This window comes from Amphiura filiformis, chromosome 8, assembly GCF_039555335.1.
Source record: "Amphiura filiformis chromosome 8, Afil_fr2py, whole genome shotgun sequence".
Classification (NCBI taxonomy): Eukaryota; Metazoa; Echinodermata; class Ophiuroidea; order Amphilepidida; family Amphiuridae; genus Amphiura; species Amphiura filiformis.
This window is the reverse complement of record NC_092635.1, coordinates 70,010,945-70,025,324: the sequence shown is the minus strand read 5'-3', so window position 1 is coordinate 70,025,324 and position 14,380 is coordinate 70,010,945. Positions and strand designations below refer to the sequence as shown.

At 37.2% G+C, this 14,380-nt stretch overlaps 1 protein-coding gene across 3 annotated transcripts in view; it reads right to left on the bottom strand.

The window, feature by feature from the left end:
• Positions 1-336: 336 nt before the first annotated feature.
• The window catches only part of LOC140159400 (long-chain-fatty-acid--CoA ligase 1-like), a 61,680-nt gene continuing 47,636 nt past the window's right edge, over positions 337-14,380 (bottom strand). For 2 of the 3 annotated variants that reach the window (XM_072182861.1, XM_072182862.1), the window contains exons 11-19: positions 12,618-12,838; positions 10,627-10,681; positions 9,707-9,802; positions 8,602-8,766; positions 7,151-7,267; positions 6,159-6,302; positions 4,898-4,999; positions 3,781-3,852; positions 337-2,056 (exon numbers count right to left, since the gene is read on the bottom strand). In XM_072182861.1, coding sequence (XP_072038962.1) covers positions 1,919-2,056; positions 3,781-3,852; positions 4,898-4,999; positions 6,159-6,302; positions 7,151-7,267; positions 8,602-8,766; positions 9,707-9,802; positions 10,627-10,681; positions 12,618-12,838 — 1,110 coding nt within the window. In that variant the 3' untranslated portion in view covers positions 337-1,918. Of the gene's footprint in view, positions 2,057-3,780; positions 3,853-4,437; positions 4,467-4,897; positions 5,000-6,158; positions 6,303-7,150; positions 7,268-8,601; positions 8,767-9,706; positions 9,803-10,626; positions 10,682-12,617; positions 12,839-14,380 lie in introns of all 3 variants that reach the window. The other variant, XM_072182863.1, reaches the window with a different exon arrangement.

Here is a 14,380-nt window from a genome sequence, read left to right as displayed (position 1 = left end):
CAATATTGACAAATCTAAAATTCCCACTGGCAAAAATGAACCCTAACAGACACTAAATTTACTGACCTACTTCCACTTTTTTTTTTTTTTTAGTCCCTCTTTGATTTTTGTGCGACAGCAGATACTATTAGTACTGCATGACATTATTCATCATAAGGCAAAAAAAAATATTGTTGTGTTGCCCTGAAGTGGGAAAATGGGAAATTTGGGTCGGACGGCCGGATTTCTTTTTTTTCTTTTTTTTTTTTTTTTTTTTTTAAACCTTCAGTTTTTAAAAATCCCCTCAAATATTAAATAATTTTTCTTCAATTAGGGGTCATTCGGCAATTTTGACTTTTGGATACCTGTTAGACATCAATTAAAGACTAGTCTTTCAATAAAATATTAATTTTAATTGAAAAACATTGAGTTTTTGAACAAATCTGTAAAAATCATCATTCAAAAAAAAAAAAAAAAATTGCGACCCTGATTTTTCAGGATTTAGGGTTGGACGGTTGAGGGCAACACAACAATTTTTTTTTTGCCTAATTGTTTACCTTCGGTACATTTAATCAATTACATTTTCATATGTTTGTGCATTGGATTGGCTGGACTGGAAATGATAAAAGTGCACTAAACATGGGCACTTAGCAGGTGCATCTTAGAAAAGTTCACATGGTGCACTAATTGTGGGAGGGGCACTAATTAGGTTGATAAAGTACTTATGCCTTGCTGCAAACTAAATTCCTCCTAAATTCCTTTCAAAATCAGGTCACCGCAGAGGTTTTTACTTTTTTTAAAATATAAAATGAGGCACAAACTAAAAGACGAGCCATACTGGGTAATGAAACTGAGCTTCCTGCATAGACATTTTACTAATACCACCCAAAAAATAATAAATATCTGTAAAAAGCTTTTGAAAATGGCAACATGAGGCATGTGCAACAATATGCAAAGGCTTAGTCTTATTACAGTCACGACTTGATAGAGGGGTAAAGGCTTAGTTAAAATTCCCTCCCTATCGTGTGCACATGTCTTGACAGCGCATATGCAATTTCTAGTTTAGTTAACCCTTGGTGTACGCTAATAAGCATCCATGGATCTGGATCAAGACGTCATCATCTTTGCAATACATATTTATACAGTTGTGGTGTATGCAGATATATACTACACTTTGTCTGGATACATGAAGCATAGGTATATGTTATATATGGTTTATGGCACCCATCATGGAGCTATTCCAGTTGAAATCCACCCCCCCCCCCCATGGATGACATGCCCTTAATCTGCCACACACAGGGGTGTAGGTTTCAACTAGAATCACCCATTCAGGTAACCCTATTTGATATTCATACTCCCTGTGTGTGGAGGATTAAGATCATGTCTTCCATAGGGTGTATGGAAATCAACTGGTACAGCTCATTGTAAGTATTTCCAACTTATGACACACACAGCTCAGGCGCCTATTTGCTGCATTTTTTGTTAGTACTTTGATATTAGTATTTAACCCCTATATTAGAGAGATTTAGCTGTACCTGTTTGGTACGTGTACCTGTAGCAGCTTATCAATTTTTAACTTAACATGTTTTTTTCAACTTGTTTAGATAAGCTATACTGTTATGTGTTTCATTAGGAAGTTGGGTATTAGCTTAGTTTCCAACAGTAGTTTATCCTGGCAATGAAAAAACAGCTTTTCTTTCCCATTCTACACGTACACACACAAAACATGTAGCAAAATCTTGCTATTATTGTAAGTACTTCCAACTTATGACACAACCAGGTTGGGCTCCTATTTTCTGAACTTTCTTCTCAGATGATGACTTGACAAGCAAATGTTTGCTTGTTCCCAAGAGTCCAGGGAGATTCCAAGAGTACACAAATTTGCTCAAGGTCTGTCGTCAAGCTTCTTGCTAGTATGTGGAGCAAGGGGGGGGGGGGTTTAATCCAATTTTGTGTACATGTCAGCCAATTGTGAAGCAAAGAACGTCTTGAGTGCTGGACGCTTGCCTTTGAATGTTGGCGTTAATAAACCGTTGTCAACGCTGAACGGATCATCATATATATGGATGTCTCGGACCTGAAAAAAAAGAAAAATGTTACGAAAAATTAGCAACTAAAATAAATAAATAAATAAATGTTGGTATTTATACAATGCATTTCACATGGGTACATGTACCAAAGCGCTTTTAAGCATACATGTTAAAACATGTATTCGGCTGTCGTTAGAATATGTCAGCTACCATACAATGCCCAAGGCATGCTGATACCTTTGGACAGCGCAAGTAGGGGAAAGCCCGTTGCCCAAGTGCACAGCACAATGGCACCGCTGGGGCTCAAACTCGCAATCCACCACTTACAAGGCAGAGCCTCTACAGCTGCGCCAACGTGCCCCTTAAACTACATAATGGAGCAAACTGGCTTCTAACATCCAACAAAAATGATCTTATTCTCTTTGGAGACGTGACTATCCAGGGCGTCAACTACTACAGAGTTCAGACAGTTTTGATTGGCTGCATACAGTATTATTACAAACGTTTTGGTTTATATTACTGATAATGTTACTTTTTGGAAGAAAAGGCTATGCAAGCCACATCGGGCATTGTCACACTGAATGGAAGCACCCAAGTAGTAGAATTTTGTGGTATACATAAGGTATGCAGGCTTATCCTTTAGTTGATAGTGGCGGAGAGCGTGGCGCAATGGTTAGGTACTTGCCTTTAGTGCATGAGGTCCTGGGTTCGATTCACGGCGGTGGCGTTTTGCTGGTTTATTGTCTTGGTAAAAAAGTCTTAGAATTAATTGGCAACTTCTGTAGATTAAATTCAGACTTCCGCTCTCCCCATGGTTCATTTAGAATTGGGTAAATGAATCATGAAAGTACTCCGTCCTTCGGAGAGGACGTTAAGCCGTCGGTCCCGTGTACAGAGAGCCATACCTGTACCGAGATCTACAGCCTTTCGAAACAGTACGCTCTTCCGACTGTTCCCAACCCGTCCCGGTGTTCAAATGGACCCCAATGGAAATAAGCTTCAATCGAGGCTTTCTTGGGTTATCCAGGGTTGTCAAAACCCGAACAAAAAAAAAAAAAAAAATAAGAATTCTGCAATCTCATTGGTCAAACACCACTTAGATACCTCATTAATATATAGGCAGGTAAAACTAAATTCCTTGAGCAAAGTTTACCAAAAAGTCGGAAGATAAAGTAAAATTCATGTTCACTAAAGGATAAAATCATTACTTTGTTCAGCTTCATGGAATACGGCACCAGACCATAGATATTTCCCCTTATTTCGTGAACAAACAGGGCGTAACTAATAATCTCTTCAGGCCAATTTTGTACACATCTCTCTGGGACTGGCATTTAGTTGAATATTGTTTGGGATAAGGCCCTTTTTCAAGAAATTCTTGGTCACAAAATGATGTACGGAAATTTCCATCAAATTTGTTTCAAAACAAAATCAATTCCGATCTTTTCTGCTCCATTGATATCTGGTCAAAACTGGTTTGGACGAAAGAAATTTGGGTATCAATGGATCGGAAGACATCAGAATTGAGCGTGTTTGGAAATCGAAAATAAACTCACAATGAAAATTGATTGAAATTTCCATACATCAATTTGTGACCAAGAATTTTCTGAAAAATGGCCTTATCTCAGCCAACATTCTGCACTGTTACAAGGGGACCTTTCAGGCCAACTCACAGCATTGAGGAACACAGTGATGGTGGATTACATGTCTGTTTATATGTTTGTGCTGGTATCAAAAGATTTGTGTTTTACTTGAAGCTAACATTCCCTCTTACCAGTTCAAATCCTTTGAGCCCTCTCTTCTTTCCATGTTGTACGATCCTCTTAAGGATGGCATCTTTAACTTCCTGCATCATAAAAGAAATGAAGAAATATGTACATCACATAAGTAAATTTTACAGATTTGCAATTATAGATTTAGGAAAGCAAGTTCAGGTGGAAAACCTGTATGCTGGCTTATGGCAAGGATAAGAGCTTATAACTAAGTTATTGGGTATTTGGACTAATGACCCTTTGTACGATTGACCTGTAACCCAGTGGGTCATCATATGGGGGGGCACCGACCATGATTGGGAGGGCACTGGGATCTAATTGGGGGCACAAGCCATTTTTTGGCAATTTTCCTATGGGATTTTCTAAATTTTGTAATCGATTGGGGGATGTGGCCCCTGTGCCCCTATGCCACTACTGTAACCAACTTACCTTCTTTGCACAGAGTTGCTTGAAGTCACCTTCAAGCCTTTCTTTCTTGCCATACTTGACTAATTAGGTTTTAAGACTAATTACCCTTCCTACCATTAACCTGTAACCAACTTACCTTCTTTGCACAGAGTTGCTTGGAGTCACCTTCAAGCCCTTCTTTCTTGCCATACTTGACTAATTAGGTTTTCAGACTAATTACCCTTCCTACCATAAACCTGTAACCAACTTACCTTCTTTGCACAGAGTTGCTTGAAGTCCCCTTCAAGGCCTTCTTTCTTGCCATACTTGACTAATTAGGTTTTCAGACTAATTACCCTTCCTACCATTAACCTGCAACCAACTTACCTTCTTTGCACAGAGTTGCTTGGAGTCACCTTCAAGCCCTTCTTTCTTGCCATACTTGACTAATTAGGGTTTCAGACTAATTACACTTCCTACCATTAACCTGTAACCAACTTACCATCTTTGCACAGAGTTGCTTGGAGTCACCTTCAAGCCCTTCTTTCTTGCCATACTTGACTAATTAGGTTTTCAGACTAATTACCCTTCCTACCTTTAACCTGCAACCAACTTACCTTCTTTGCACAGAGTTGCTTGAAGTCCCCTTCAAGCCCTTCTTTCTTGCCATACTTGACTAATTAGGTTTTCAGACTAATTACCCTTCCTACCATTAACCTGCAACCAACTTACCTTCTTTGCACAGAGTTGCTTGAAGTCACCTTCAAGCCCTTCTTTCTTGCCATACTTGACTAATTCTTCTTCATCAGGAACGATGACACCAATGATGCTTGCCTGTAATGTAAAATACACACAACAATGAACAGTCAAGTAAGTACAGTCCAACCTCTTCAGAACCAAGCATTAGCTGGATAAGGGGAAAATTGTTGGGAAGTTGTTGGGACAGCAACACATTACTCATATGAGACAATAACACTGAACAATGGTATTGGGCTATTCCAGAAATGAACAGCACCTACCCTAAAGATTTTGATTTTCCCATGTCTTCTATAGTGGTAAACGACGTTAGCAATTGCAAGCATCAACATCTACACTTTTGAACATGAGAGTCTGTGATCATTACTTTTAGAATCCAATTGAATATTGATAGCTGATTGGTCGTTGATTATCGGTTATCCAGTATCGATTATCAGTCAACACCATCTCAAATGCTGCTTACCCCAGTGCTAAGTTAAGACTGTGATCATGAACTCCATAGGCAGGATACTCTACGTACTGCTGGCTACATTCTTTCTTTTGTGTTTTGTTATTTTATTTGTCTTATGATTTACAAGGTCAGATGTGTCAAATCTTTAGGGGTAGGGCCAAAAATTTCTGGAAGCGCCCATTTGAATACTTTGTGCAACATAGATATATCCTTCTAAATGCTTCAAATCATGACAGTAAGGTGCCAAATCATTACAAATATGTTTTCAAGATCACACAGCCAAAAAACACTGATTCCTATAAATGAGGTCAGGGCTGTACAGTGTGCAATGCAACATTACATTTTAAATATCAATTTACTGTCTATACTTTTAACATGTTGATGTTTAAATTAGGGGTTCATTCATATATTTTCATTTAGTCATGAAAATATATGAATGAACCCCGTTCATACATACCAGAACATTTTGTGATTCTTATTTCATCAAAATAATACCATAAAATAACAAATAGCATCATTAAAAACCATTAATGTCCTTCATTTCCGTACCCAGCAATCGCACATCCGGGCCACCGGGCATCGGCCAATCACGCCATTTATATTATAAAACTGTGACACAGGTTGTGTAAAACAGTTTAACCTTGGTGGAAATTGGGACAGTAGGACTTTTCCACAGGTGCTCTTTCATCAAGTGAGGATTATTAAAAACAAATATCCTCAACCATGGCATTGGGAAGTAAATATGTTAGTGAATTAAACAAATACCACATTCTGGCCATATCCTACCTTGAGACTTTCTCCATACACAAACGCCTGTGCAACCAATGGTTCTTCACAGTAGACGATCTCAATCTTCTCTGGTGCAACATACTCTCCCTGAGCTAACTTGAAGATGTGCTTCTTACGATCAGTGATCTTTACACATCCATTCTGAAGAGGAAAGAATAAAATGTTAGCCATGTATCATGTAACCAGCTCAGTGGGTCAGTTGTCTGATGAGGTCTGTTAGAACCAGAGCTCGGGAATAATCTCCCAAAATCATATCCGTAATGTACCATATGCTACATAGCAAAGTTCCCACAAATTTATTTCTGAACTTGTTGATTTCAACTATTGTATAACTAAGAACATTAAAGGTGCATGACCCAATTAACAGCCTCAACCACCCCACACTTTGTTGCATCAAAATGCAGAAGGTCAAAGCAGCCAAAAGCACACTTGCAGTAAGTACCACCCATATTTTAAACTTTTGTTATTATGTCATTTCATTTTTACCATGATTTCCAAACCTGAAAGTTATTTTTGAAACATGTTTTTTTAAACAAAGATTTGCATAAAATAACCCTAAAACCTAAACCCCACCTTATTATAAAAGATTTCTTTAACTTTCACTCACTATTGACGGTTTCGCCTACCATGGATGGTAGGCCATCTGATGGTTGTAGATCCTTACATCCGGTTGGACGTATCCCGACAGAAGAGGGTGTATTATCAGCCAGGAGGATCTACAACCATCATTCTGATGATGCCTACCGACCATAACAGGCAAAACCTTCAATAGTGAGTTTAAGTTTTGTTTTGTTTAAAAGAAATCTTTTATAATGTTTACCAACAAACCTGATGAATCTATTTAGTGAACTAACCCTTATCTCTTGGTGTGGTAACAGTTCTAACATCTTGATTAAGCTACTGTCAAACTGTATGTCTTACGGAGTAGAACACCATACATACATACAAAGAACACCAATAACAAGACTTATCAAACACAATCAACTTACTGGAAGCCATACACCAATATCTCCTGTATGTAACCAGCCATCTTCATCAATTGCTTCTTTAGTTTTCTCCTCATTCTTATGGTATCCAGAAAATACATTAGGACCCTTCACACAGATCTGAAAAGAGACCACATATCGTTACTGGGTGGGAAAAACCTCATATGTACTTTTGGCCCTTGAACATGGATAACGCCTTGTAGGTGTAGATTTTGTATTGAAGACGTTGCTTCATCCATGTTCAAGGACCAAAAGTACATACAGGAAACACTTCGTATTTACTTGTGGCCCTTGAACATGGATAAAGCCTTTTAGGTCTAGACTTTATATTGAATGGTTTGCTTCGTCCATGTTCAAGGGCAAAAAGTACATATGAGGTTTTTCCCGCCCAGTGACGATATGTATGAATAGTTATTGGAGCAAGACTAAAGCTTGTGTTATAATAGTAAAGAAATTGTTATTTCTTTCTTGTATCAACTGTGAATTTATTGTCTAAATACTATTGATGGATCACTGATCAACTAGTGAGATGGATTGAAACAGTTTACACCAAAACAAGGTGCACTGCGTAATATATCATTATCATCGTCATCTCTCTCTCTCTCTGTCTCACTACTTGACTCATTCTGATATGACTTGGATTCATGTTACTCGCTGTGTGCCTCAATCTCGCTATCTCTCCCTGAGGTTACAGATTGATACACATAGTCCGAAGGGTCACAAGTCCGAAAACCTAGTATAAATTATAATCCTTACCCAACCCTAAACTTCACCATAACCCTAAAACTAAACATAACCCTGACTGACTCTAATCCTAACTCTGATCCTAGCCTAAACCTATCCCTAACACTAACGATCCCTTAATCCTAATCTAAAATGCCCTAAAATGTAACTTTACCCCAAAGACCATTTGTGACACGATCTGGTCCATGGGGGCCAAAGGCGGCAAATTTGAAACTGAGATAAGGTCAAAATATGGGGTAAAAAAACAATAAAATACATAAGAAAAGAGACATCAAAAAACTTCATAACTTTAGAACCAAGTACGCTAGACCTTTGGTGTTTTCAGTAAACGATATCCTATTGTATGTGTAATGTAATAATTCTCAATTTTTAAAAATGCCTCCTTTCGCCCCCATGGACCAGATCGTGCCACATTTACTCTTTGGACTAATAGGATGTTTCCGACTCTCTCTCCCATCTCAGATCACATTAAGCATGTCCTTGTTACTCAAAAGACTGGAATTTTGTCTAGTGCCTGCTGCTTGAAATTTTGCCAACCCACTCACTTCCCTCTCCTTTCCTCCTTCGCCCTCTTTCATCTCTTGCTCTCTCTTCCTCTCACCCACATTTAGCAAGTTTTAGCAGCTTTAGACAATGCCCCACCAGAAATATTGCACGGTACTCCACTGACTCTGCACTGAAGCTGATACACCCAAGGTAGCAATACTTACCTCACCCTGGTCATCTTTAGCAAAGTAATTCATTTCTGGTACATCACAAAGTTTTATGATATTACAAGGTATTGGTGGTCCTACGTGTCCCTGAGGCAGGTTATCCCCTGCTAGTGTTACGGAGCAAGCTGCTGTACACTCAGTCTGACCATACCCTTCTTGGATCTATCAAGAATATTTAGAAAACAATCAATCCCTTATTACAAAATACTTGTCAACAAAAATAAAATACCCATGCACGGGTAAGTGCATTGGAACAAAAGTTTCTGCTTCTGATGAAACACCTCACATGAAAACTGCATTCAGCAAGATGTTGGGTTTACTCATACTTTCCGAACATTATAAAAGACTGCAACACATACCACAAAACATCACTGGTTCCATTGGAGCTTTAGGGAGAATATAGAAGCAGATGGAGAACCATCAACATTATATATAGACTTCAAGGGTTACACCCATTTTGTTATCACTGGATCATTTGATGAGAGGGGCAACTGGCCCCCAGTATTTCAACTGCACAGATTTCTTGAAATAAGTGACTGATAATTTGAATTTAGTTTAAATGGCTACCATTAGGGGCAATCTTCCTAAAAGGCCTCAAATTTATGAGCAGACACCTGTGCAAGGTCAAATACATAACATGATCAAGGGAATGAGTCACATATTGGCAATTTTCAATTAGAATTTTTTTACATCATTTTCTGGCAGTTTACAAATGCTACATTTTGATGCAAACCCCATCAAAATCGTACACCCAGTTACCGAGTTATGAGCAATTTATCAATGGCTCAAAACAATATAAAACAAAATAATTTGAAAACTGTTTTTGCTAATATCTCAAAAACAATATTAGTGACATCCGATTCATTCCCCTTGATAATGTCACAATTATCCCGTCCCGGCTGATCCTGTCCCTCCATGAAAGGCAAGTGTGAAATGTTGGAAATTCAAACCCGAAAGATAAAATTTGACCAATATTTAAACTTTTTTTTTTTACAGACCCCTCCCCAACGATACAACTTTTTTTAGAGGACATCATCAAACCTTTGGTTTATGAAGTATATGAAGTATCAATATATCAAAAGTGTCGAAATATAGAACTTACATTACAACCAATGACAACCCTCCAGAAGAGCAGTACCTCAGCAGAGATAGGAGCACTGCCAATCACCATCCACTGCACTCTTCCTCCAAGTAAAGCCTACAAAAATATATTAACAGTATACTTTGTATTAGTTTGTCTACTTTACACTGCACTCTTCCTCCAAGCAAAGCCTACAAAAATATATACACAGCATACTTGGTATTAGTTCATCTACTTTTAAACAACATTGTAACATTTCTTCAAACAAGTTCATTAGAAATGTTAATTTCAACTGTGGATTTAGTTCACTTTGAGCAATTCTTATGAAAAATGAAGGTATTTGACACACATTTTAGCGATGTTTCACAACTACACTTGTAGTTTCATCAGACTGGCAACCAATCATATCTGACCATGCGTTAAACATTTAGGGGGTCTTCATTGTGATGTTCTTTATTGAACAAAAATACCATGAGAAAATCAAGGCCTTATGTACAGTTTTGTGACAAAATAAAATCTGAAATTTTAAATAAAATTTTAGGATCCCAAGATTTTCACTTTTTTTAAATTTTGTCATTAATTCGACTTAAAATTAAAAGGGCACATATCTGATACTAAAACCTAACATTTTGTAGTAACAAAATGTAAAAATTTCCAGAAATCTTACATTTCTTTAAAAAAAAATTTGTTCCTCACTTTAGCTGGGGATTATGTTCTATCCTGCTGATCTGGAATAACTCATAGCATAACTTGGTGTCAATATGCTAGCAAGGCTACGACTCGTAAGTTATAACCTTAGTAAGTTCCTCGGCATATCAACAGGGAAGTAGCGCCATCCAATCAAATGCACCTTTGATTTTTTTTAGAGTTTGCATACAAAATAAATTCAGTTAGCTGTTATGAATAAGCAAAACTATGGTGAGTGACAAAAGTACACATACCTGAATCTTCTTGAACACTATTTTATCCCAAATTGAATCTGTCCTGCAAATACCACTGTGTAAAACAAAAGAAAAAACATAATTATTCTACTGTAAGAAGTAGCATATCTTAGATTTCACATTTTGGACTACTACACATATTAACATATGGGTTACTATTATGAGCAATATGACATGTAAATATATGTGCCACAGTTGCAATATCCACTCTTTCAATTTTACTTTTTGGTACAACAAATGTATCCAATTAATACAGAAAGTTTTATTTAACTCATACAAAGATTCTTGTTATTTGATTGGTCAATTACTATTGATTATTTTAGCTATTTTTAGAAGAGATCTATTGCACACCGCGCGAGTGCAATATTCAATTTTCATTGCACTCGCACGCAGCCACCGTAGCAACACTGACAAACGCGAGCATGTAGCGCTCGCGGTGAGCACCTCAACTCGCAAATAGGGGTGTAGGTCGCTTCTAAAATAAACATAGTTTAGATTTTGAAAATTTATTTTATTTTCCTGGTGATTTTCAAAATTAAGTGGAAGAAAAGGAATAATTTTATATACAAGTTTAAAACAAATATTGAATGTTTTATTCATTCAATGGAAAGACTATTTTCATTTGGTAAATTAGGGACTCTTCTATTCAACAAGGCTTTTAGAACGGTCCATATTTCACCTCATGAAAATATTCTTACCATTGTACTCATAAACATTAAATATTTGTATAACAATTTTGTAGAGCAACATTAGCAGTCCTAATATGGTAAAATGGTTTATCTTCCATTTACATCACTAGTAATTTGCTTCATTTTGCCATGACTGAGGAAAACTTTATTTTACTTGATTGGAAAAAGGCTGTAAGAGAAAAAAACAATGTTACTGTCTTTTGTCAAAGGCTAGTCACCTGTATGCTATATACTATTACAAAAGAAAGTATCTTCCTCTTATGCTGGTTTCATACTTTCTGTCGCGGGCGTGACGCTTCATCATGCTGCTTGTACTTTTCTGCAAGCGGAGCGTAGCGGCAGCGGCATGACTCTGAATTCTAATGTTGCTGCTCTGCATCGCTCCAAAATCGGATTTTATTCTCATACGTCAGAGCGGAACTGCTCCAAGTTGACTTGAATTCAACTCCCGATGCTGCTGCTTGGGCAAAGTGGTGAAGTGATCGATATATCAGATTGCCACTGGTCACCGCTAGCGTTTCTGGTGCGACTGCGCAGCAAAGCAAAATCATCGTAAGAGCGGCAAAGCGGCAAGCGACAGGAAAGTATGAAACCAGTATTATTGTATTTTACAAGTTACATCCTTTTATCTTGTGAGGATCATTAAAAAACAATAACCTCAACCATGGCAAAAACAACGTGTTAGTGATGTTAAAGGAGTATTTCGTGATCCTAGCATCCTCTTTTTACGGCATTTTTCAGTAGATATCCAGAAAAAAGGTTATTCCCAAAATTTCAGTTGATTCCGATTTTGCGTTTGCGAGTTATGCATGATTATGTGTATTACACTGCTCCATAGACAATGTGTTGCAATTTCGTTCTGGTGCACCAGAACGAAATTAAAATTTCACGATATCTTTGCCAAACGAATTAATCTGCAAGAAATATTTTGTACATAAACATTATGTAGCCAGAGGTTTCCATTGGTATAAAAATCTCAACTTTTTTTGAGAAAAGTCAGGGAATGATGCTGTGGATCACGAAATGCCCTTTTAAGGTCCGTTCATAATACCACAGCGTTTGCGATGCGTTGCTTTTTCGATGCCGATATATCGATTACTTTTGCCGCAACTCAACGTAACTCGTCGCATTTCCAAGTTAAAATGTATTTAACTTTATTGAGATATTGCAATGCAGTAGTTTGCAGTACGATGCAGTACGATGCAGTGCGGCAATGCATCGCAAATGCGGTGGTAGTATGAACGAACCTTTAGTGATGTAAATATAAGATACACCCTTTTTACCATATTAGGGCAGGCTTACCGCAAGACTTCGGCTTTCTTCTTATTGTAGGCAAAGTTAAAGAGTGCCTTCTTAACACCGCCAGAACTATTGACACCAGACATAACCTTGTCATAAATCCTATTCATAAGACGTGGTACACATGGGAACACAGTTGGCTGTAATGCTTGTAAGTCATCGGTAAGTAGCTTCACGTCTCCTTGGAAATATCCCATACGTCCTCCAACGCTCAATACTTCAAACTGTTTCAAGGAATGAGGGGAGGCAATAGAAGTGTAACTGTTAGAATTCTGTAAATTGGGACAATTTTGAGGCAAAATCAAATTATTCTATTAAAAATTTAGCTGTAAACCTTTGACGAGTGCAAACTACATAGCCGCTTTCGCCAAACGTTTGACAAACATTTAGCGATCAAAACGTTTGCCAAACGTTTACGGGCGTTTACGAAAATGTTTGACAAACGTTTGTGCTCGGCATTTGTTTGACAAACGTTTGGCGAAAACGGCTGTGTATCAGTTGTGATGTTGCAAAGTCAAGGCTAACTATGCATACGGCGCACAAGTTCAGTCATAAATTTCAACTCGGTAACAGCAGATCGCTTCAACAGCCAATCAGAAACAACGCAGTAAATGCACAATGTACATTTAAACGCTCTCGTCAAAAGTTTACAGGAAAAGATTATATCATGCATAAGTTGCACAACGTAGATCAATTACAGCATAGAACTCAAAACAGTCAAAATGTAAAAAGAAATTGAATAATGAACATTTTCATGCATTCGAACTGCAAGCTTGGTTTTTTTTAAATAAAAGAACTAATGAAATGCAAATCATTGTATGAAATGCTTAATTATTCTAATACCACCTAATATAAGCACTCTTTTAAAAATTATTATTGGTAGAGTGTTCTGCCTTGAAAATGGCCAATTTCTGATTGTGATATATTACTAGATTCAATGACAGGATTTGGAGATTATTTAAAAAGATGAAGCCCTGCTTTTGTTCTAAGTTCCTTAGGAAGTTCGTCAAGGTTAAAATGTATCCATGTAAATTCTGTTCTGTCTGTCATCAAAGTAACAGGTGTAAGTCAGTTCTTCTGTGGAGAACTGGCCAAGCGGGGCTTCCTGTTTAATGTGACGCTAGGCAATATTATCTTGCCAATATACAATTACATATTGTATACATTATCCCATACATTTGATTATCCTGGAATATTTTGATGAATTTTATTGAAATTACAATTAATGAGCTTCCTGGAAATTTGGTTACACTTGATTCATACTACATAATTCTGATATACCAAACTATCTCATAACCTGGCAAAATAATTGTATTGCACAGAGTATAGAATTAATGATTTAAACCTATGATCTCAACACAAAATTAAGACGTACATCATACATCAAGATCACGTTATGTTGAGATTATAGGTTCAAATCATTCATTATGAAGTCTGCCAACACAGATGAACTTTCATGCTAGCACAGAGTATAGTTTACTTTGTTCTGACTTTTTTTTAAACACTCGTTTATTTCTTTTACAAAAATACTGTAAGCAACTTAAGATGAATTATGCAATAAAAGAATGAAAGAAAGAAACTAAATGGTCATCATGCCTCAATGACAAACAAATGAAATAATTCAAGCAAAAGCACAGATACTAAACTAGAAACACCTGATTCAAGCAAAAGCACATATATTAAACTAGAAACACCTGTAACAAACATGAGAAATCCCCTTTTTCCTGCACACTTACCTTGTTCAGGAAAGGGGATGAACAGGTGGT